Source organism: Polistes canadensis, unplaced genomic scaffold, assembly GCF_001313835.1.
Source record: "Polistes canadensis isolate GaletaPanama2010 unplaced genomic scaffold, ASM131383v1 scaffold_27, whole genome shotgun sequence".
Taxonomy (NCBI): Eukaryota; Metazoa; Arthropoda; class Insecta; order Hymenoptera; family Vespidae; genus Polistes; species Polistes canadensis.
This window is the reverse complement of record NW_014569574.1, coordinates 542,279-563,611: the sequence shown is the minus strand read 5'-3', so window position 1 is coordinate 563,611 and position 21,333 is coordinate 542,279. Positions and strand designations below refer to the sequence as shown.

The following is a 21,333-nucleotide window of genomic DNA, read 5'->3' as shown; positions in this document are numbered from 1 at the left end:
CTAATAATTAAAAATTAATGGTGAAATCATTTTTAACTAGGATTGTTTATTTTAATAAAAATTGTTAGGATACATAAAGGAGAGAAACATTATAACTTTATTTCATTGGTAAATTTTATTACTTTTAACTTCAATATACACATTTACGTATTTTTGATCGAGTACATACATACAGCGTTATGTATATTGGAGAGAGGAATGATAAATTAAATGACAAAGTATGTTACAAAAAAGAATGATATCTGGTGTGTAAGTGACCACATAAAACGTGGTATTGAAATTAAAGAGGGTTAGTAAGAAGATTTCTCTTTGATCTGAACAGTCTTTGTCTATACTATGACATAATGCCATAACCTTTAAAATTTGTTAAGAATATTTAATCTACTTCTTCCATTCGAGATGCATCTTCCGTTTCATTACTTTCTACTTGAGGGACTACTTCATCTATTTTTAATTCTTCTTGCATAGAGTCATCCTCGTCGATGCCAAGACCTAACTTAATCATTCTATAAATTCTGGATGCATGGATCTGTGGTTCATCCAAAGTAAAACCAGATGAAAGTAACGCAGTTTCGAATAAAAGAATGACTAGATCTTTAACAGCCTTGTCATTTTTGTCAGCTTCAGCTTTTTGGCGTAGAGTTTCGATGATCGAATGATCTGGATTAATTTCAAGATGTTTTTTAGCAGCCATGTATCCCATGGTTGATGTATCGCGAAGTGCCTGTGCCTTCATTATTCTTTCCATATTTGCAGTCCAACCATATTGGGATGTAACGATACAACATGGTGAATCAACCAATCTGTTTGATACGACAACTTTTTCTACTTTGTTATCAAGGACAGTCTTCATAACCTTACACAAGTTTTCGAATTTAGCCTTATCTTCCTCTCTCTTTTTCTTCTCTTCCTCGTCCTCTGGAAGTTCTAAACCTTCCTTGGTTACAGAAACCAATTGTTTGCCATCAAATTCCTTCAATTGTTGAACAACGTATTCATCAATAGGTTCGGTCATATAAACTACTTCAAAACCACGCTTCTTGACACGTTCTACGAACGAACTGTTTGCAACTTGCTCTTTGCTTTCTCCAGTAATGAAGTAAATATGTTTTTGATTTTCTTTCATTCTACCAACATAGTCCTTTAGAGAGCAAGCTTCGTCTCCAGATGCAGATGTATGGTACCTCAATAAATCTGCCAACTTGCTGCGATTAGTACTATCTTCATGAATACCTAACTTAATGTTTTTGCTAAATTGTTCATAGAACTTCTTATAAGAATCCTTGTCTTCCGTTAATTCCTCAAAGAGTTCTAAACATTTCTTGACAAGATTCTTTCTGATGACCTTAAGAATTTTATTTTGCTGCAACATCTCACGAGAAATATTCAATGGCAAATCTTCGCTGTCAACTACTCCCTTTATGAAATTCAGGTATTCAGGGATCAATTCTTCACAATTGTCCATGATAAATACTCTTCGTACATACAATTTGATGTTATTTTTCCTTTTCTTATTTTCAAATAAGTCGAATGGCATACGACGAGGAACAAAGAGCAACGCTCTGAATTCCAATTGTCCTTCTACAGAGAAATGCTTAACCGCAAGATGGTCTTCCCAATCGTTAGTCAATGACTTGTAGAATTCACCATATTCTTCCTGGGTAATATCATCTGCATTTCGAGTCCAAATTGGCTTAGTTTTGTTTAATTCTTCATCTTCAGAATATTTTTCTTTGATGGTTTTTTTCTTCTTTTTCTTTTCTTTATCTTCCTCCTCCTTATCTTCGCCAACATCCTCAACCTTTGGTTTTCCCTCCTCATCTTCTTTCTTTTCTTCCTCTACTTCATCTTCATCTTCGCTCAATTCCTTTTCACGTTCCTTTTGTACAACTAATTTGATTGGATAGCCAATGAATTGAGAGTGCTTCTTTACAATTTCTTTAATCTTAGCTTCTTTGAGATATTCAGATTGATCTTCTTTGATGTGAAGAATAATTTTTGTACCACGTCCTAAAGGTTCACCAGTGTCTCGTTTAACAGTGAATGAGCCTCCCGCACTGGATTCCCATAAATATTGTTCGTCGTCATTGCTTTTAGATACAACAGTTACTTTATCAGCTACTAAATAAGCAGAGTAAAATCCTACACCAAATTGACCAATCATGGAAATATCAGCACCAGCTTGAAGAGCTTCCATGAAAGCTTTTGTACCAGATTTGGCAATGGTACCAAGGTTGTTGACTAAATCAGCCTTTGTCATACCAATTCCAGTATCAATAATAGTAAGAGATCCATCATTTTCATTAGGAATAATTTTTATAAATAATTCTTTGCCGCTATCAAGTTTGGTTGGATCTGTTAATGATTCGTAACGGATTTTGTCAAGGGCGTCACTGGAATTTGATATGAGTTCTCTTAAGAATATTTCCTTGTTAGAATAAAAGGTGTTGATAATTAAAGACATAAGCTGAGCAATTTCAGCTTGGAAAGCGAAAGTTTCCATCTCTCCTCCATTAGTTTCCATTTTTTCAGCCATCTAAAATTAATAAAATGATTTTAATACAAATCCTAAAGAACAAAGAAATAATAATAACTGCATATTCTTACAGTAAAATATTTGATTAGATATGAAAAGATAGTTAATATATTTATAATTAACAAAATAATTAAAAGATTTATAATTCCGAGAAAGAAAGAAATAGATTCGTCATTTATTATAAATGAAATAAAAAGAAAAGGCCAATTATTAAAATCCTAAAAAATCAATAGCATTGGCGTGAAAAATAATTCATCCGCACATGGACGCGTTCGGCAAGCGGTAATTTTTGAAATTATTAATAAAAATAAAAAATATATTGGTTGTAAAGTAAAATGAGCTGAATCATGATCACAAATATTCACTGATAATATTAAATTAACGAATAAATGCAGTACCTTGTCGTAATTAGCTGGTCACAATTAATAAAACACTCTTCAAGTCTCACGTTGTATATCGGCTCAATCGAGCAAATCGTATGAAGACCCGCGTGAGCTGTACCGCCTTATATACCCTCCAATAATTCTAGAATATTCTAGAACATTCTAGAAGATTCCCGAGTTCTCGATATACCTAACTTCCGGTGAAACATCTATTTTAACGACACGTATTTCCGATTAATTTCTTATGCAAGTTCCAATCGAACGTTATTTTTTATCACGCGAATAGTCATTTCAATTGCTAATGATACCCCCATCATTAATTATATTTATAAAGAATAAAAAATGTATTTAGTTTATATTCGGTTCGAGTAGTACTTCCGGTATTTGGGAGCAGAAAACGATTTTGCTTTGAGAGGACATTGTTCGACCATCATTATATCTATAGCACGCTAATTTCATATTTTTCATTGTTATATATTACAATATCATTTATTCTATTCGTAGATTATTTAATGTTTTTATCATATTTTTACATTTCTAATTCATTGACTTGTGTTTCATTTTTTAATAAGAAAAGAATATAAAATATAGACGAGCAGATGGCGCGCTTGCGTTCGATACAGAACATACTAGAATTTACTTGATTCGTCTATCAGAATTAATTCATAAAATAATTAGTTACCAAATTTAAATATTAAAAAAAGTAGACATTTTTTACAATAATTAACGCATGTCATTGTCGATGAATAAATGAAATGAATCATAAAATGAATCATAAGTTAAGTCAAGTCGATAGATATTATAAATTATTATTAAATCAGAATGATATTTTTGTTCAAGATTATCGATGCTTTTTAAAGTTGCTAACGCATCAATGATTATGAAATTTTCTATTGTACTGACATTAGGTCATAAACTCATAAAAAAGCGTCCGTTCTCGGTCGATACAAAATTTCAGTTGACGTTGGAATGTGGCGTCCCCTATAGAAGTTTCGCGGCTTGCTATTAAACTAAATTTTCATGTAGCTTACGATACGTGGATTTTTCCGGAAGATTCTTTTACATAATTCGTTATTAGAAGATAGGTATAATTTGTACAACACGTTTTCTTACAATATCTCATATTATTTTTATCCTTTTTATTTATAATGATTTCACATTATTATATATAGATGCAAATTATTTAAAAAAACTTATAAAAAATCGTGGTCTCGTAATATTACGAAGTGATTAAAAATAGGGTTATGTCCAAAAGAGTTCAATTTAAATGGAATCGAATAATCTGGCTATATTAGAATTATTATAGTTTAAAATGAACCTACGTCGATGTTTTCTATATCATCCTGAAAAATATTCCATTCCTGCGGATGTTCATACATTATAAGAATGTGTGTAGAGGAGGATAATCAGTGAACACACATTCCAGACACCTTTATTGTGGGAAACTATCGTCGTCACGTACCGTGTCGGTCTATGTTCCGAAACCTTAAAGACGTTCTTCATAAGCGAAACAAGCCTTTGTCGAAATATCCTGTTTCTTGGTAAACGCGTTGCACGTTTTCGTGACTACATTCTAAAATGGCGGGAAAAATCAAAAGATCAATATCGTTTCAAATTGAATACCGTTATTAAAATAATATAATTATTATATTTGTGTTGTATGTGCAATATGAATGATTTTGAAAAATAGAATTCTTTAATCTTTTTATGTATTTATGTCACGCATTGACGACACTTTAGTACAATAATAATTATAGATGCTTCGACCGTAGGTTCAAGCGCGAAGAGAATATATAAAAGTTACGATAGAAACGTTTTCTTTTGCTATTCAATTGTTAAACCGGTGTCACTTACCTTTCTTTCTCTATGTAGAAAATTTACTTTTAATATTTTAATACAAATACCTGAAGTTTTTCAACATTGACTGCCGACGAAACGGGGGAAAAAGCAGAGTGTGATCATTTATTTATCTTTATAATTACATTACAGATCGCTAAATGTTTTAATATTTTTTTTAATTTATGTTACATTATAATTATAGTTTCTGTTATCAGATAAATATCTCTTTCTTAATATTCATTGTGAGTTATATTACATTACTTTAACGTTTAATAATTGTAATTATTTTATCATATGACTTAACTTAATTATTTTATTTCTCTTATGATAAAAGCGTATATAAGACTAGGAATTCTTAAGTACTTCATAGAAAGATAAAATAAAAGGTAGGAGGCGATATTCTGCTAATCAAAATTTCCCACAATCGAATTTCTTCGAACGTTCTGAGAATTCGGTTAGAGTGGTATATCAAGACGATGTGTTCAGGATGTCAGGTGTAACAATGTTCGCAGTCTCGGTACTTTAATTTCACTGAAGCGTAGAGGCACATAAGGGGGAAGATCGTTGGAGTTGATATGGCGAGGAGCTTAACTCCGGTAACCTAGCTTTATGATGTCGAACAAAACTCATACAGCTAGATAACCAAAGAAAATGTCCGCGCCAAGATCTTCGTCCTTTGGTATTAGCCCTTTTTCAAAAAGAAAATATTTCTTTTCTTATTCTTTTTTCTTTAAAAAGTTACTCTCGATGGAATCAAGTTTTTGTACGTCAACAATTGTGTAATTTTTTTCTTTTTCTTAATAAGATTAGAAGTCTACTAAGCTTAACTCCGGTAATCTAGCTTTATGATGTCGAACAAAACTCATACAGCTAGATAACCAAAGAAAATGTCCGCACCAAGATCTTCGTCCTTTGGTATTAGTCCTTTTTCCAAACAAAATATTTTTTTTCTTCTTCTTTTTTCTTCAAAAAGATACTCTAATTGAATCCAATTTCTTTACGTCAATAATTACATAGTTTTTTCTTTTTCTTAACAAGATGAGAAGTCTATTAAACCAGTTGAAATTTTCATTTGCATAGAATTGATTAGATTAATTCGATGGCAAACAAATTATTTTCGTAGGTTGTTATTATCGATGATTCGTCGATTTATTTTTGCGTCGAACTATCACAAATTTCTTTCAAATTTGCAAGCAAACAGACATCATTTCCGCACCTTACTCGAATTTTTTCCTTCGTCTTTCTGTATCCCCTCTTTGTTTTTTCTTCTGAAACAGAAAACGAAATAGATAAGAGGGAAATCGTTTTATAACAACAATCCTGTTCCTTTGTCGTGCAGCATCGAATTGATTGATATGCACGTCGGGTGTCTGTGAAAAGTGAAACACAGACAGTCGTTGACATTTCAGAGTGAAAGTTAATCCATGGCTTCGAGATAGGCCCATACGAGAGAGAAACAGGGTCCAGGTGGTATAATCTTGTAAACTGGTATCCGAGATCAATTTTAGGTTAAACTAAGAATTTGCAAATTAAAATTTCAATACGAATTTCATCATTTCTTTGTAATTACTCGTAACATTTACGTTAATAAACGAAGAATAAAGAAATAAATTAGATTAATTAATCAATCAATTAATATTCCATAAGGCGCGTTAAAAATCGGTACGACGAATAATAATATGTCCAGTCGAGAATCGTTATTTTAATAGCGCATTGTTACGAAACTTGTTAGTGTGTTGTAGAAGATAATTAACGTGGGCAATTAGACGATGTAATTATTTCTTTTAGACGAGCTTATCTTCGTATCATCGTATCATCGTATACGATTCCACATTAAAATGAATCGCGAGTTATTGGAAAACGCGTCATTTTAAATATGATGTCGATATTGTGTCTTGCATGATTCCTGGAACAGAATATGTAAAAAAAACATGAGTAATGATAAAAATTGCGCGCGTATGTGTGTGTGCGTATTTATCACAAGATGATGTTTCTTTTTAACATTTAAAGCAAACAAAAGAACAATATATAAAAAACAAAAAGGAAAAAACAAATTAAGAACAAATATTGATTAAAAAAAAATCATAAGTATTATGAGTTGTTTACTCAGGAACGTTTAACTCTACGATGTATAATTTTTAATTAATATTGCTCTCATAACGGGAAATAAAAGAAAAATATTTTTTCTCTTGGTAGTGGGTCGAGTCGATTGTATACCAGTGTATAGGAGTTTCGTAAGAACACCTTCATTTGGAGAAAGTTATGATCTGGCCATATTGCTCGCGCGTGTCCGGATCTTATTTTATTTTCCAAGCAACTCTCTCTCTTTCTCTCTTTCTCTTTCTTTCTTTCTTTCTTTCTTTCTGACATCAAAAACTTTCTGCTTTCGAAACGAGCACACGCTCGCTTTTCTAAGATCGTTACAGAAAATTAATAGACGTAGATTATACATACGAGGAGTCACTCGAGAGTATTCTTCATTTAAAATTTAAATTTGTCTCACCATTTTAATAGGCAAACGATAAAAAGACATTACAAATAATTATTACTTTAAGATTGTTTCTCGTAACGAGATAACTATTAACACTGTGAAGTTTATTGCGTTTCTTATCGACAGAATAATATATCAATTATCGACTCTCAATAATATTATTCTTATTAACGTATAAATAATAATTAATAATTAAATCCTCGCTCCGTGGGGGGTAAAAGGTGAACGATCACGTAAATCGGCTAAAAAAAATGGCAGCTTAGTTTGAACGCGTAAAACACGTAGTCTTCGATTTTTACACGATATTTTCCTTTTTTCTTTTTTTTTTCTCAGGTAAGCGGACAAGACAAAACTCATGAAACATTCCGCTTTTTCTTTCTCTCCCTCCTGCCTCCTGCCTCCTCCTCTTTCTTATTGACACACCGGCCATCTTATCCAAACCGTGAAATCGTACGTGTCACGTACCTATGGTAAACACAGGTAAATATCTCTCTATCTCTTTCTTTTGCCATAAGTCGACCTTCGATTCGTTTATTTTGTTTACCAATGTTGTTATAACTATAAAATCCATTACGAATCCGTTGAATAGTCGGCAACGATCAAGTCTTCAACAACCACAGAGTTTTTGATTTTAAAATCTTAGAGATTATGCGAGCTTATTCATCATTTGCTTGTACCAAGCACAAAAACCTAAGCAGAAATGGTCACCAAGTATTAAGATTGCATAATTTTGGATATTTCTTTAACAATTGTTCGTCGACGATTGGATTACAACGTATAACGACTCTAAAACACGTTGCCATTATCACGGCAAGTCTTGAACGTGAACAAATTTGCGTTCTCTTTGATCTTAATCCAAGACAAAGACAAAGAAAGAAGATTGGAATGAGAGCAAGTCTTAAAGTTTCAATAAAACATTCTATGAATTTGATATGATAACAAAAATTAAAATAATTTGTTTTAAATTTGGTAAGATTTGAAAGAGACAAAAATCGAATGGTAAAACGATAAAGTATGTTGCGTTTAACCGTTCTATAATTTTCCTCCTTCTCCTCTTCCTTCTTTTTCATTTTATTTTATTACGAGACCACTACATCACATATCAACGACGTTTATGCAAACACAGCTGCATCATCGTCGAGATAATCCGAAGGAAATGCTTTCGTTTATTGTTATCATCGATTTCGAGATATTTAATATTATCGAGTGAAAGATAATTATAATTCCTAAACATACGGCGGGAAATATGAATGTTCGAATTAAAATTGTCTTCGGTATTTATTTAAAAAATACATTTTGTGATGATAAATTGCTAAAAAATTCACCGTTCAAATTTGAGAAAGGAACCGAAGAATGTCGTGTTCGACATTACCGAAAAATTGAAATGATATCAAGCAAATAGATACGATTGAAATTGCCCGTATCGCGAATACTTTGAATACCGAGCATGCATAAAGCACGTGTTGTTGAAAAAAAACGCACGGTTAAGAAAATAATTGCCAGGTAGCAGAGTTAATTTCGTGTAAAAGAAACCATCAGCAAACGTAGAAACGAAAGGAACGCGTTGAAAATAATGTTACTAGATGGATACAGAATAAATCATTTATATTCTTCAAAAAGAAGAAAAGAAAAGAAAAAAAAAAGAATAAAAAGAAAGAAAGGCGTTAAGCTTTGAAAGTAACTTCCAAATATAGAATTGGTACGTGCTTATTTGGCAAACACCTAACTTCATTGCTCAAGGTTAAGTTTTGAATAAGATAAATGTTATTGTTACCTTTTTTTTTCTTTTCTTTCTTTCCTTCTTGTATTCAATGCGTGGTTCTTAAGAACAAATTCGTGGCAATTTTGCGTTTCAGAAATTTCGGCGTCGTTGCTAAAGATTAAGTTTTGAATGAGACAAATTACGCGACAAAAAATTGAGCTGTTGTATTGACTGGACCCGGAGCTGACTCAAACCAGAGTCCTTCTGTTTTCCGGACGACTGCTCTAACCTTTGAGCTATCTAGGGGCCCTTTGGTCAACTTCCTCAGGAATGCCTACTTTATTTAGAATGGAGGTGCCCGATCCCACAGTATCGTTACCTTTTCCTTTCTTTCTTTCTTTCTTTCTTTCTTTTTTTCTTTCTTTCTTGTATTTAATATGGTTCTAAGGGGGAAAAATTCGTAGCAAGTTAGTGTGTCAGGAACGCATCGTAGATTCTCGCTCGTCCTACCGTGAACCCGTAAACTATAAAGTTGAAACGCATTCACTGGCAGAACGAAGATCGTACGTGATATTAACAGGGAGAAATAAATGAGCGTGTATATATCGGATGTACGAGTATGCGTGTATAGTAAGTAAGTAAGTAAGTAAGCAAGCAAGCAAGTAAGTAAGTAAGTAGCCAGGACCGTAGCGAAACGGTTGGCTTTGTCCATCCTGTTTGAGTGGAGGTTCCTTCCGACTCTTTCATGAGAAAACGAATCCAAGATATACGCGAATAAGTCAGGTGTACTTTATTTTAATACGACGTCTTAACCGTGTGAATTTCGATGTACATACATAAATAAATGGAAACGTAAGTAAGCGGTTAGGTTCATCGATTAGTGTTACCAACTAATAAACGTATTCATAATACGAACGTGACTCAAAATATATTTGTAAGCTATACTCGACTCGCAAATTAGCCGTGGATTAGAACTTGGCGATGACTAATAGTCATCTGTGAATGCTAACCGTTCGTTCTAAGATTGAATTTGTTTTCCTTTTTTTCTCTTTTTCTTCTACCATGTCTTTTCCTTCTTTTTCAAACATTTCTGTACACGTTAACAATTTGCGTGGTTATTGAAAATAATTATAATATATATAAATGTAAGAGAGGAGAATTTGAAGGTAGAAGAAGCGAGTATGACGAAAGAAAGAAATAAATTTAAATTGTTTGAAGATCAAACCGAGAGAGCGTGCGAACATTATGCCGAGTTGGCGAGAACGGCATGGAATCAATGTCGAGATAATGAGAATACTACTTCATCGTTCCTGGTACCGGGATTCTTGGTTTAAACGTGTTCGTAAAATTATTTATCAAAAATTTAACCGAAAAATTGAGAAACAGAAGAAAAAAATCAAGAAGAAAAAGAAATATAATAAAGGATATGAGAAATAGTACAAAATCAAAGATATCGATCATGAGAGATAAACGCGACTAATTTAATCTCTTACAACCGCGAGGAATCGTTGAATCGCATCTTTTATCTTGTAGAAAAATGTCAACGGAAATTTCTAATCTCGGTCGATAAGGACAGTTATCTAATGCGATTTTTCGTCGAACGTTTCGTCGAAATTTTCGTAACTTTTCTCTTTTCTTTCTTTATACAAAATTTAATTAATATCTATAAATATAAATCTAAAAATAAAATGGGAACACAAAATTATATGTTATTCAAAGCTACCATAATTAAAGAGAGAAAGAGAGAGAAAGGGAGAGAGAGAGAGAGAGAGAGAGAGAGAGAAAAAAGCAGATTATAAAAAAAAAAATGCAAAGCAAATTCCTCTCGCGTGGATGGCGCGACCTTGTGCTTCGTCTTGATCAAAGAGACCTCGAGAATGTTCCAAGTCTTTTTCTTTTCCTACTTACAAAATGAATATTTAAAATTTCAAATCAAATTCCCCAATAAAATGATTAGTTTCCATCCCAAATTTCTATCGAAATGATGCTGAATGAAATATTCGGATTAAATAGGATTAATAAGTTACATGATTAAATAAAATGTTTTAACTTACGTATAATAGAAACGAAGAAGAAATTAGAGTTGCGAAATAAGAAAGATTTTCGATGATCCATACCTTTTTGGTTAGATCGTTAAAGTCCTTTAGCCAGGTTTCTTTCTTCCTTTTCGGGCAAAGGCACAGAGAATGAGAGAGTTTTACTTGGATTCGAATGAAGAGTTGAAGAGAATAAGGAAGAAGGAAAAGAAAGAAGAGAAGGAAGTTAAGAGAAGGAGGAGGAGGAGAAGAAGAAGAAGAAGAAGAAGAAGAAGAAGAAGAAGAAGAAGAGTTTACACCTGGCGCGGTACGAGATGAGATCACTACCGCACTCACTGATCAACTGGCCCCGCGCCCCACGTCCGGGGCCGCACGCACCTTTCGCGAATCTCCCTACTCTCCAGTCAAGCAGAGACCCCCACCAATCGACAGGTTTCTTCCCTACTACTGCGCAAGCATCGTTTGGATCGAGCTCGCTCATTGGCTCGTTCAAATCTCGACGGGCCGTGACATCATCTAAACCGTCGACGGTTCTACCACGAGAAAGAAAAAGTCTTCCCTCTCTTTTGCTCTTTCACTTTTTCTCTCCCTCTCTCTTTCTGTGTTCCCCGGAGAAGCAGCGTGTGCAGGCGCGCAAACTACGTCTCGTCGTACCTGTCCTTCTACTACCTACGTTTCTACCTCTCCTCGCACACAAACACACAGACACATCGTCCCTCTTTTTCTCGCCACGCTGTGAATTCGGTTTCGCTTGTTGCCCGTTTTACGGAATCTTCTTTGTCGTTTTGTTCTATTCTTTTTTTCTTTGAATTTTTTTTCACCTTCCTTCTTTTTTCAAATCTCCTCAACAAACCGTATCAACTTTTTCTCTGTTAACCAAATACCGAGAATTATAGGCACACGCGAAAAAAGGGTTACATTTTTGCAGAATGTTCAAGCTTATTCTATTCTCTCGTTAATAAATTACATCGAATTCCATAGACAGACCAGTAGTAGTAGATCTCATCTCGCAGAAAATAAAAATGTATTTTTTTTCTAATTTTCACAATGTCTTTTTCCCCATTTTCTTTGAGAAGTTGGCGCGAGTTGGGACTATTGCCGGTTCGTGAATCTTCGTATTCTCTCGCGTTGCGCTCGCGCATTGCTCCTCCGTTTCTCCTACACTCCTCCCCCGTCTCTTCTTCTACCTTCTCGTAGAATCCACCATCTTCTACACACAACAGGTATATATATATCTACAGACACACACAAACACACATACACATACATATATGAACACATAGCATAAAAGTAGTCGGTGGTTCTACCGGTCGCCGGCCGACAGGATTGCCCGCAAGAGGTTCGCCGACGCCGACACGAACCGAGATCGGCCGCCACCGCCGCCACCGCCGCCGCCGCCAGGTATACCGGGGAGACACAAAAAGGAAAAAAAGGACGCATTCCAACGACTATAGTCGGTCCATAACGATTCCCATACGCTGAGCGAACAACCAATGACCCCTCTTCTACCGATCTCTCGCGCCTTCCCCTCTCTTCCCCCTTCTTCTCTCTCTTTCTTTCTTTCTTTCTTTCTTCTTTGCAACTTATACCTCAGGTATATACGTCTCTTCTACCTACTCTTACATACACTTTTATATATATGTATATATCTGTATGTATATATATAATATACAGGGTGAGATAAAAGTCGCTTTTCACAAAATAAATACAAGGAAATGATTTATTTTTGGATGTTTGTCTAAAAGCTTTCCTTTTCGGATCCTAAAGAAGCTAAAACAAGCTTCTTCAAATAAAATGAGTAATCCTCAAACACAAATCTGAGCGACAAGATAAGTAATGTTCTCTTCGGTTCTAACAATTGCTGGGCTTTCCGGCTACGTGGTTTGTCTATCCTGTTTCCTCAAACTGTTTCTTCAAATTTCGACTAGCTCGCCTTGTTGATGGTCAAATTTCTGGAAACTTAGCTTGAAATGAAGTTATTACAAAATTCTGTATTTTTATGTTTATAGTAGTATCGAAACATACCAAAATTCGTTCTTCCTTGTTTAACGTGAGATTTATGATAAGATGAACGATAAGAAAAATATTTAACAGCGATATCGTTGTCATAGTATAAACGTATAAAAGACTAGACTAAAATATCAGCTGTTTGTATAACTGTAAGCTATAAATAAATTACACTTAACAAATTACTTACATAAACGAATCTATGGGGAAAGCGACTTTTATCTCACCCTGTATGTAGGGTGATCGAGGTGAAGGCTCGGCCTCGTGGCTATATACCAACGTAGACACTGTGTCCTCTTATTTTTCGAAGAAAATCGCCGACGTCACGACTACGACGACTACGAAGACGAAGACGACGACGACGACGACGAGAATGGTACGGCCTTCTTCTTTTTCTTTTTCTTTTTCTTTTTCTCCTTTTTTTTCTTTTCTATATTCCAAGGGAAAGGGAGAGAGATAAAAGGGACTTTTCTCTGTCGTCCCTACCCCCTCGGTTCGAATCTTTCTCTGTTGGAAAGAAACGTGTGCTGTTGTTGCTGCACCTTGCGTATCGAAGGACCAGTAGGATTCTTCCAGAGAATTCGATCGTTCGTCGTTCCCTTTTACCTTACCTCAAGAGATTGCCTGAGAATGAAAGGTGGAAAATCTTGGAGTTTCTTCCTCTCCTTTGCTTGCCTGTCTGCTTGCTTGCTTGCTTGCTTTCGTTAATCCTCATGATCATGCTCGTAAATCTTCGAGATTCGCCGATGAGGAGTTGCGTTTAACGAGCTTGCCTTTTACTCTTTCTTCTTCTATTTTTTTTCTTTTTTTTCTCTCTCTCTCTCTCTCTCTCTCTCTCTCCCACTCCTTTTTTCGTTCTTTCTTCGATTTCTTTGATCGAACGATCTCGATTATTTCTTCTTGGGAATCCCAATGTCTATTGCTTAAGAGAGAGAGAGAGAGAGAGAGAGAGAGAAGAGTAGAAAACGGCTTTCACGACTCGACGAATCAAAGTTGCAAATGTTAAATTGTCCTTCTTTTCAATTTTTGAATACAAGATCGTTTACGTTTGTAGGAAAATATTAGAATTTATGCTTGTATCCTTTTGATATACATCCAGAATCTCGTTGAACGATATTTCAACCCGGATGCATCGAGCAAACCGCAGAAAAATTGCGACACGCGACCCGAGAGTCTCTCATGCTCGTTAATTGCCAAAGAATGCGTGTTCTTTGATGTCGGTGAATCATTTATCCGTGGCTCGAAACTTTTCCGACTCCGTTACATTCATCTCTTTTTTTCTTTTTCATTTATTTTATTTTATTATGTTTTTATTAAATATTAATAATTACATTTGAAGAGGGGAGGAAAAAAATTAGTTAGGAAACGTTAGACAGAGGACATCAAAAGTTTATTATCGATGTGAGAAACATTACGAAAGAGGAGTCATTTTACGAGAGCAATAAAATTGGCGAGTAAAGTTGACGCCTACCTTCCAGCCGCGTAAAATCGGTTACGAAGCCGCCAGTCGAGGTTCGTTCGAAAGGGAGTCCTGGGAAGTTCCTTGAAAGGTGGAGAGAGACGTGTCATCCATTTCCAGTATGTGGGAAAGAAAATACGTGCATGATCGGACGATGCATAAGCATCATTTCTTACGTGGGTTGCCACGTTTCTCGTTGTTCGATTAAATTGTTACTTTTTTTTATTTGGAAAAACATTTGTACACGATGAAAAGGTGATTTACATGGATCGTTAGTTCTGGTCATATTGATTCTAATACAATCATTATGATTCATGAATCATCAATTTAGAGTTTAATTATTTCTAAAGTATTTTTCCAATCGGTTGTCCCTTTCTTTATACATTTTCAAACGACATTTGGTTTTCCGTGAATCTTCAGGTGGAATTCTTCATTCCGATCGAATAATTATGAGTCATGGGTCACAATTTGTTGGTGAAATCACGTAAAAAAATTCTCTTACGATCAGTTATTTCCACTTCGAAAATTCCCAAATAAAATGATAGCAGGGATTCGATCGTGAATCTTCGAGAATCGTCATCTTTAGACGCCATTACAAATTCGAATGCACGTGGCATTCGTCTTTCCTTCTATTTATCCAATCCATTCTCAGTCCAGGTAAGGCCCAGCCTGAGAATTCCGAGATACACGTATATAAGTATAGTTAAATACATACAAACACCAACGGACTCTGTGCAAATTTCGTCCAGGCAACGTCTCGGCTCGTTCGTGCCTTATTCGTGGAATGTTATTTTAACTTTAAGGGAGTCTATGTGACGCTTACGTGAATGAAATTTCGCATGCGTATCGGTTCGGCTCGTGTGTTCCAGGACCTCGAAGGTCGAACTCGAACATCGTTTTCATGACTCACGCGAGAAATCCGTAAGCAACAAAATACGCCGCGAATTTTCATATTTCCATACTTTTTTTTTTTTATCATCCGCTTCGTTCTTATAACATTTTTACGACGACGCGCGCATATTTCTTCTTGTTTATCGAATTCAAAGAAAATCATAAGAAATATTTTCTTTTCGTAGAATAAGAAGGAAAATATATTTGATTACCAAGAAAAGTCATCGTACGGTGATTTAAAAATGTACAACGAGTTTCCTCTTATCGTCTCACATCTAACAAAGAGAAAATGTTAAATTATTTAATAGAATGAAAAATCTGTTGAAATTCGTCGTTCGAATTGGAAGGTAGTCCCTACGAAGGGTACAGTTATATATCCTTCTCTCTTTCTCGTAGTTCACCTGCCACCATCCAGGTACAAAGCTAAATCCTTGTGTCTGGCGTCACGAGTTGACGCCCTTCGACTTCCGCCGGATGTGCCTCGTCCTTGCTCTGCTGCGTTATTTTTCTTTCTTTTCCTTATGCCCACATCTTACTTAACATTATTTTTAATATTTCTCATTCTTTCTTTCATTCAACAAAAAAAGAAAGAAAAAAACAAAACAAACAAAGATTACGCGCGTTTTTAGTTAATCGACAGATCAAATAATTTCTTAGCTAAATTGATCAAATTGTTTTTGGATTGAAATAATTTTTTCTTTGATTACACACTCCTTGAATTATTTGTTAACTGAAAAACAGTTAATTCTCGAAGCTTTAAATGCCGTTTCGTAAAATCCAATCTCCTGATTCTTATTCGTTACAACGACGCGGAAGAACGTGCCGAGATTTATGCAGTAGAAACGCGTAGCCCAGAAGAAAGTGATTCGAATAGAAGTAGCGATGTTAATCGATTATTCCTATATTTTCTTACCTTTTATAAGTATTCAAAGAAAACCATGAGATATTACAATAAATAGATATGACAACCGTAACGACACGAGTCTCGTTAACTCGTAAACGAAAGAAAAACAAAAAGAAATCATATCCTAACTTCCAAATTGTTCGTATCGTTTTTAATCTTAACCAAATCACATCTCGTTTTCGAGACACGAATACATTCTCTTGCAAAGGAAAAAAAAGGAGCAAAAAAATTGTACAGTCGTTTAATCTTCGAACAAAATCCCGATAAGTCGTGATTCGTGATTTAACGTCATTCCTCGAAACTAGACGTGGATAAAAAGTGGTCGGGACAAGGAGGAGAATCGAATTCGCTAAACGAATTTAGAATAAAAGCTAGTTTTATTGATGCACCACAAGTTAACGCTGTTTATTTAAAAAGATGAAGAAATAAAAGGAGAGGAAAGAAGAAGAAGAAGAAGAAGAAGAAGAAGTAGAAGAAGGAAGAAAAAGAAAAGGAAAAGAAGAAAATTGAAAGAAAGGGAAAACGGATATATTCGATTGAAAGAAATACCATAAGAAGGGCTTACATGGCCGTTACTGACGAAAAGAACTATAGAAATCGCTTTGCACCTGCCTGTTCCGTTAAAAAGAAAAATCCATCGGGAACCCCCGTGAGCGTTGAGGTCCAAGTTTATGGATGTCTCGTCCCTTATTCGTAAAAGACCTGGCACAGGTTTGGATTTGGAGGGACGAACCTTCTTTCGGGATTCTGTTCATCCGTTTCTCTTTTGACTATGCGCCTAAATTTATAAACAAATTTTTAAGAACGAAATTGTCAGAAATTCAGATAGATTAAAAATAATTTATTAATGTCTCGTAAATGTATTCTTTTTCTTCCTTTAAATACATCGTAGTATAATTATCTGTATTTATATAACAAAAGTATAGAATAAATTCTTGTATAATTTATAACAATGTTACGATTATCTACCGGCCAATTATTCTTTTCACATCGATCCCATACTTCTTTCGGTTCGAACTTTCGAAATCACTTAACGTCGATGTAATCGAACATAACCACAATCTTATATAACTTCAACGTATATCTAAAATAAAAGTTTGATCAGGGACGGCGGATTGGGATATCAAAAATTCAGATTTCACGGGGTATAATTTTAGTATATCGGATAGCCGACAAAGAAATTGTTGTTTTGGAACTTCTCCATTTCCACGTGGCCAGAAATTTGAAAGTCTAATAACTGGGATCGAGAAAACAGCTCTATCTTCTTTTAACTCGAGGATCTTTAAGAGATAAAGAAACGAGAGGTAATAAAGTCATAAAAGAGATAAACTTTGAATGGTATTGGTATAAAAAGTATTACAAAAAAAAAAGAAAAAAGAAAAAAGAAAAAGAAAAAAAAAGAAAAACACTAAAGAAAAAACAAATAAATAGGGGAGTAGAAAAAAGTTGGTAATAGGCAATTTGGATTTTATTGAACGATCAGTTTCTCTAGTTCGCGGCTCGCGAATTCATGGAGAATCGTGGCGCCGTGCCGCCATGCCATAGTAATGGCGGTCGAGGATGTTGCACGGATGAGAGGCCGACATTGCGGTTGCGGCGATTCGAGTATCGAAGTCTCCACGAGCCGTAGGTACTATTACTATATATAAATGTAATACCGAACACGAAGAAATCTCGTAATCCAAATGACCACCGGCGAAAGCTGCGAGCTACGATCTCATCGTAGTTTATAAACCGTGACTACGTCGCGCGGCGTACTTAATCGTAGACTATAATCATTTCCGGTTTGATGACTATAATAATACGATGCGTGTGCTTAGTAAGTATACTTATACTTATAAATACATATAATACATTTATATATAAAGCGTGTAGAGATGTGCGACTTCAAATGGAGAACATAAAAATCTAATATCGAACTTTTCCGTTGTACATGAGATAGAAAAAAAGATATATATATATATATATAGAGAGAGAGAAAGAGAGAGAGAGAGAGAACAGAGACTTTCTCTTTGAGTCTTTTCGTTGCTCATACACATATCAAAGAGAGAGAGAGAGAGAGAGAGAAAAAGAGAGACTCGTTCGAGATCTCACAGCTCCTTCCCCCAGCATCCGCATAGATTCAGGAGCCAAGCTAGAAGTCGAGAGAAAGAAAGAAAGAGAAAGAAAGAAAAAGAATCTACATATAGAAGATATTCGTTGGTTGAAGATTCTCAAAGTCGACGAGTGTATAGAGGTATACAGTATATATACCTACTCGTATAAGCGAAACAGAAAGAAAGAAAGAGAGAGAGAGAGAATATTAAGATGATGTCATCGGTCTCTCGGCGTACTCTCGCCTACGCTTTTCTCTTTACCAGTTTGCGAGGTTGAACACAGCACAGCACAGCACGCGTGCTCTTTCTCGAAGGCACTCTACACGAATGGCCAGCCTCCTTTCTCCACCTCTCACCTCACCTCTCTTTCTCTCTTTCTTTCTTTTTTCTTTTCGCATCGAGATCCTTCTATACTTCTTCCAAGTTAAGGACGAGCCAAACGATATAGCGTACTCGCGACGACTCGAGGACACGCTCGATGCTGCCTCGAGGTACTCTAAGTTCTCTTAGTGTATATACCGGTTATGCAGATCTGGAGCCTGCTCTGGACCTCCTCCTTGCCGATCCAAAAGAGAAAGACGAAGATAGAGAACATAACTTCCTTCTTCATCTCCTCCATCTTACTTTACCTCCCCTTCTTCTTCTTCTTCATACTCTTCTTGGGCTTCTTCTTCGTCCTCTACTTCTTCTTCTTCTTCTTCTTCTTCTTCTTCTTCTTCCGTTTTCTTCTACGCCTTTCATGTCTCTTTACTTCTGGACCCTCGACGTTTCGTTTCTTCTCTCCCTTCTTCTACTACGTTTCTCTACCACAAACGGTAACCGGTATTCGCTTTAGTTTTACGCACAATCTTCCGGTGCGTCTCTCTCTCTCTCTCTCTCTTTCAACGTCCACCTTCATTCGTTCGTTCGTTCGTTCGTTCGTTCGTTCCTACCACCTAACTCGATTCCCCTTTCGTTCTTATTTTCATCGTTGTAGAAAAATCTAGATGCGGCCGTTAAAACGGTTTGAGTACAGATCGGATGAGTTATTTGCAGCCGGCTTTAACTTTTTTCATCTGCAAGACCAGTCTATTTCCTGTTAACTCGACATAGAAAATTGACTCTAAATCTTTCATTCAAACTGTTAACCTATAAACTTTGTTATATATTTTCTTATTATCTTCTAATCGTAATCGTATAGTTTTTTTTGGGGATTTTTTCGTTGATAGCTTTTCTATTTTATTATTATGCTAATGAAAAAAGTGAAAAGAATAAAAGAAACCGATTGCGCATTTGAAAGGAGGTATGTTAAATCGATTAAAACACCGCCATCTACCGTCACTCGAAGCGATCCACGATGTCTCGTTAAATCAGCTCGACTGTCCCATTCTTCTTACTGCCCTCCGGTAGATTTCAGTTTGTCTCGGTAAAGGGACCGTAATTGGATGGAACAATTAAAAAAAAAAAGGTAACAGAAGAAAGAGAGAAAGAGAGGAACGAAGAAACGCAACAGCGCCTCCTATCAGCGTCGGTTATCTTCAATAATTAATCCTCGTGCTTGTAACTTGCCTAAGCGCTTATTACGAATCTCGAATAGCATTGGGCATAATGGACAAATGTTTTGCTAATTAAGACCATTGAGAACTTGGACGCAATAAGACGAGAAATGTTTTATTTTTCTTTTTCTATTAGGCCTATCCAATCAAATTTCGCACATATTTTGGTTGAAAATATTAATAATATTAAGCACGAAATTATCGACCATACGAACGTATACTCTGAAATCTAATTAGCGAGTGAATTCATTGGTCGAAGTCAAACATGTTGAAAAGAACAAAAAAAAAATAAGAAGAGAAAATTCCCTCTCAGTGGTAAGCAATAAGAAAGTTTTTTCACGTTGCCAATTCTAATATATCTAAATTGTTGTATTTCGTTTGGATGCGAAAGCGAACGAATACGCGCCCAAATGGAAGGAAGGACAAAATCCTCACCGAAAATGTGGAAATCGCGTAATATTCCGCGGACAACCCGGCGCCTTTCGAATGCACGGAACGTTCGTGGAATAAATTTAGGTGGTACTCGAGCAGAAAGCTGATTTACCAGGTACGACCAGTTGCGAAACTGCTTTGATTACCGGCATAGTTTCAGAGGCCTTTTCCAGAAAAAAAGACCTTTTCTCGCGATCGCTCGATCATTCCGTCAATTCATCTTAATCATGAAAACTAAAAGGAAACAATGATTCGATATCGAGTTACGTTTGTTCGCCAACAACTTGTGCAACTTGGATTTTCTTTTTTGTCGATTCGGACGATCATTTATTATAGTCTCTTAGATATTTGTCTTATCACGATCTATAATAAAAAGTATATACGTTTGTAAGTGTATGCTTACATCTACTACACGTATAACAGTAACAAGATAATTACTTGAAAAATTACCAAGTAACGTTCATTACGTGGTATTGACAGACACAATTAGCAAATACACGTGTATGGACCAAGACAATTACCACGTACTGACTTTAATACTGAAAATTTATATTTGATAATAACATAAACGATAATCACAACAACATATGCATACGTACTTGGTTGAAAGAATACTGAATTAGTTCGTTTACGTATTGACCCGTAGGCTCGATAGGAAGGTGCGAAACGATTCGATGAATTTTGAATACCCATCGAAGGTACGCATCCACGCGCCACTGCGATATTCTTGGATGAGAAGAGAACTTTTAGCCTAAGGCATGCATAATTATGCATCGATCTTGTAAGGTATATTACGGAATTCAGCATGCAAGGTAAAACTTGCTTCTTGTCGATAATCGTTACACTTAACCTATCTCTACAGGAACACGAAGCAACCCCCTCTTTCCCTTCCCACCCTTTCTTTCTCTTCACCCCAACTGTATTACATTCTGTTTAAAACGCATAATAGAGAAAAAGTAAACTCGTGAATGGAAATAACGTGTACGTACGAATCTAATGGCACTTTATTTTGTCGATGTATT

The 21,333-nt window shown here is 35.5% G+C and overlaps 1 protein-coding gene across 1 annotated transcript; it reads right to left on the bottom strand.

Annotated features, from left to right (window-relative positions):
- Positions 1 to 92: 92 nt before the first annotated feature.
- On the bottom strand, positions 93 to 3,053 carry LOC106783892 (heat shock protein 83). The gene is made up of 2 exons (XM_014742868.1): positions 2,935 to 3,053; positions 93 to 2,536 (listed from the first exon to the last, which is right to left on the bottom strand). The coding sequence occupies exon 2, from the start codon at positions 2,534 to 2,536 to the stop codon at positions 377 to 379; it is 2,160 nt and encodes a 719-aa protein (XP_014598354.1). The 5' UTR covers positions 2,935 to 3,053; the 3' UTR covers positions 93 to 376.
- Positions 3,054 to 21,333: the final 18,280 nt, after the last annotated feature.

What these genes read in the sequence shown, in the direction of transcription:
- LOC106783892 (XM_014742868.1), bottom strand. Translation starts at nt 2,536, where the DNA reads ATGGCTGAAAAAATGGAAACTAATGGAGGAGAGATGGAAACTTTCGCT.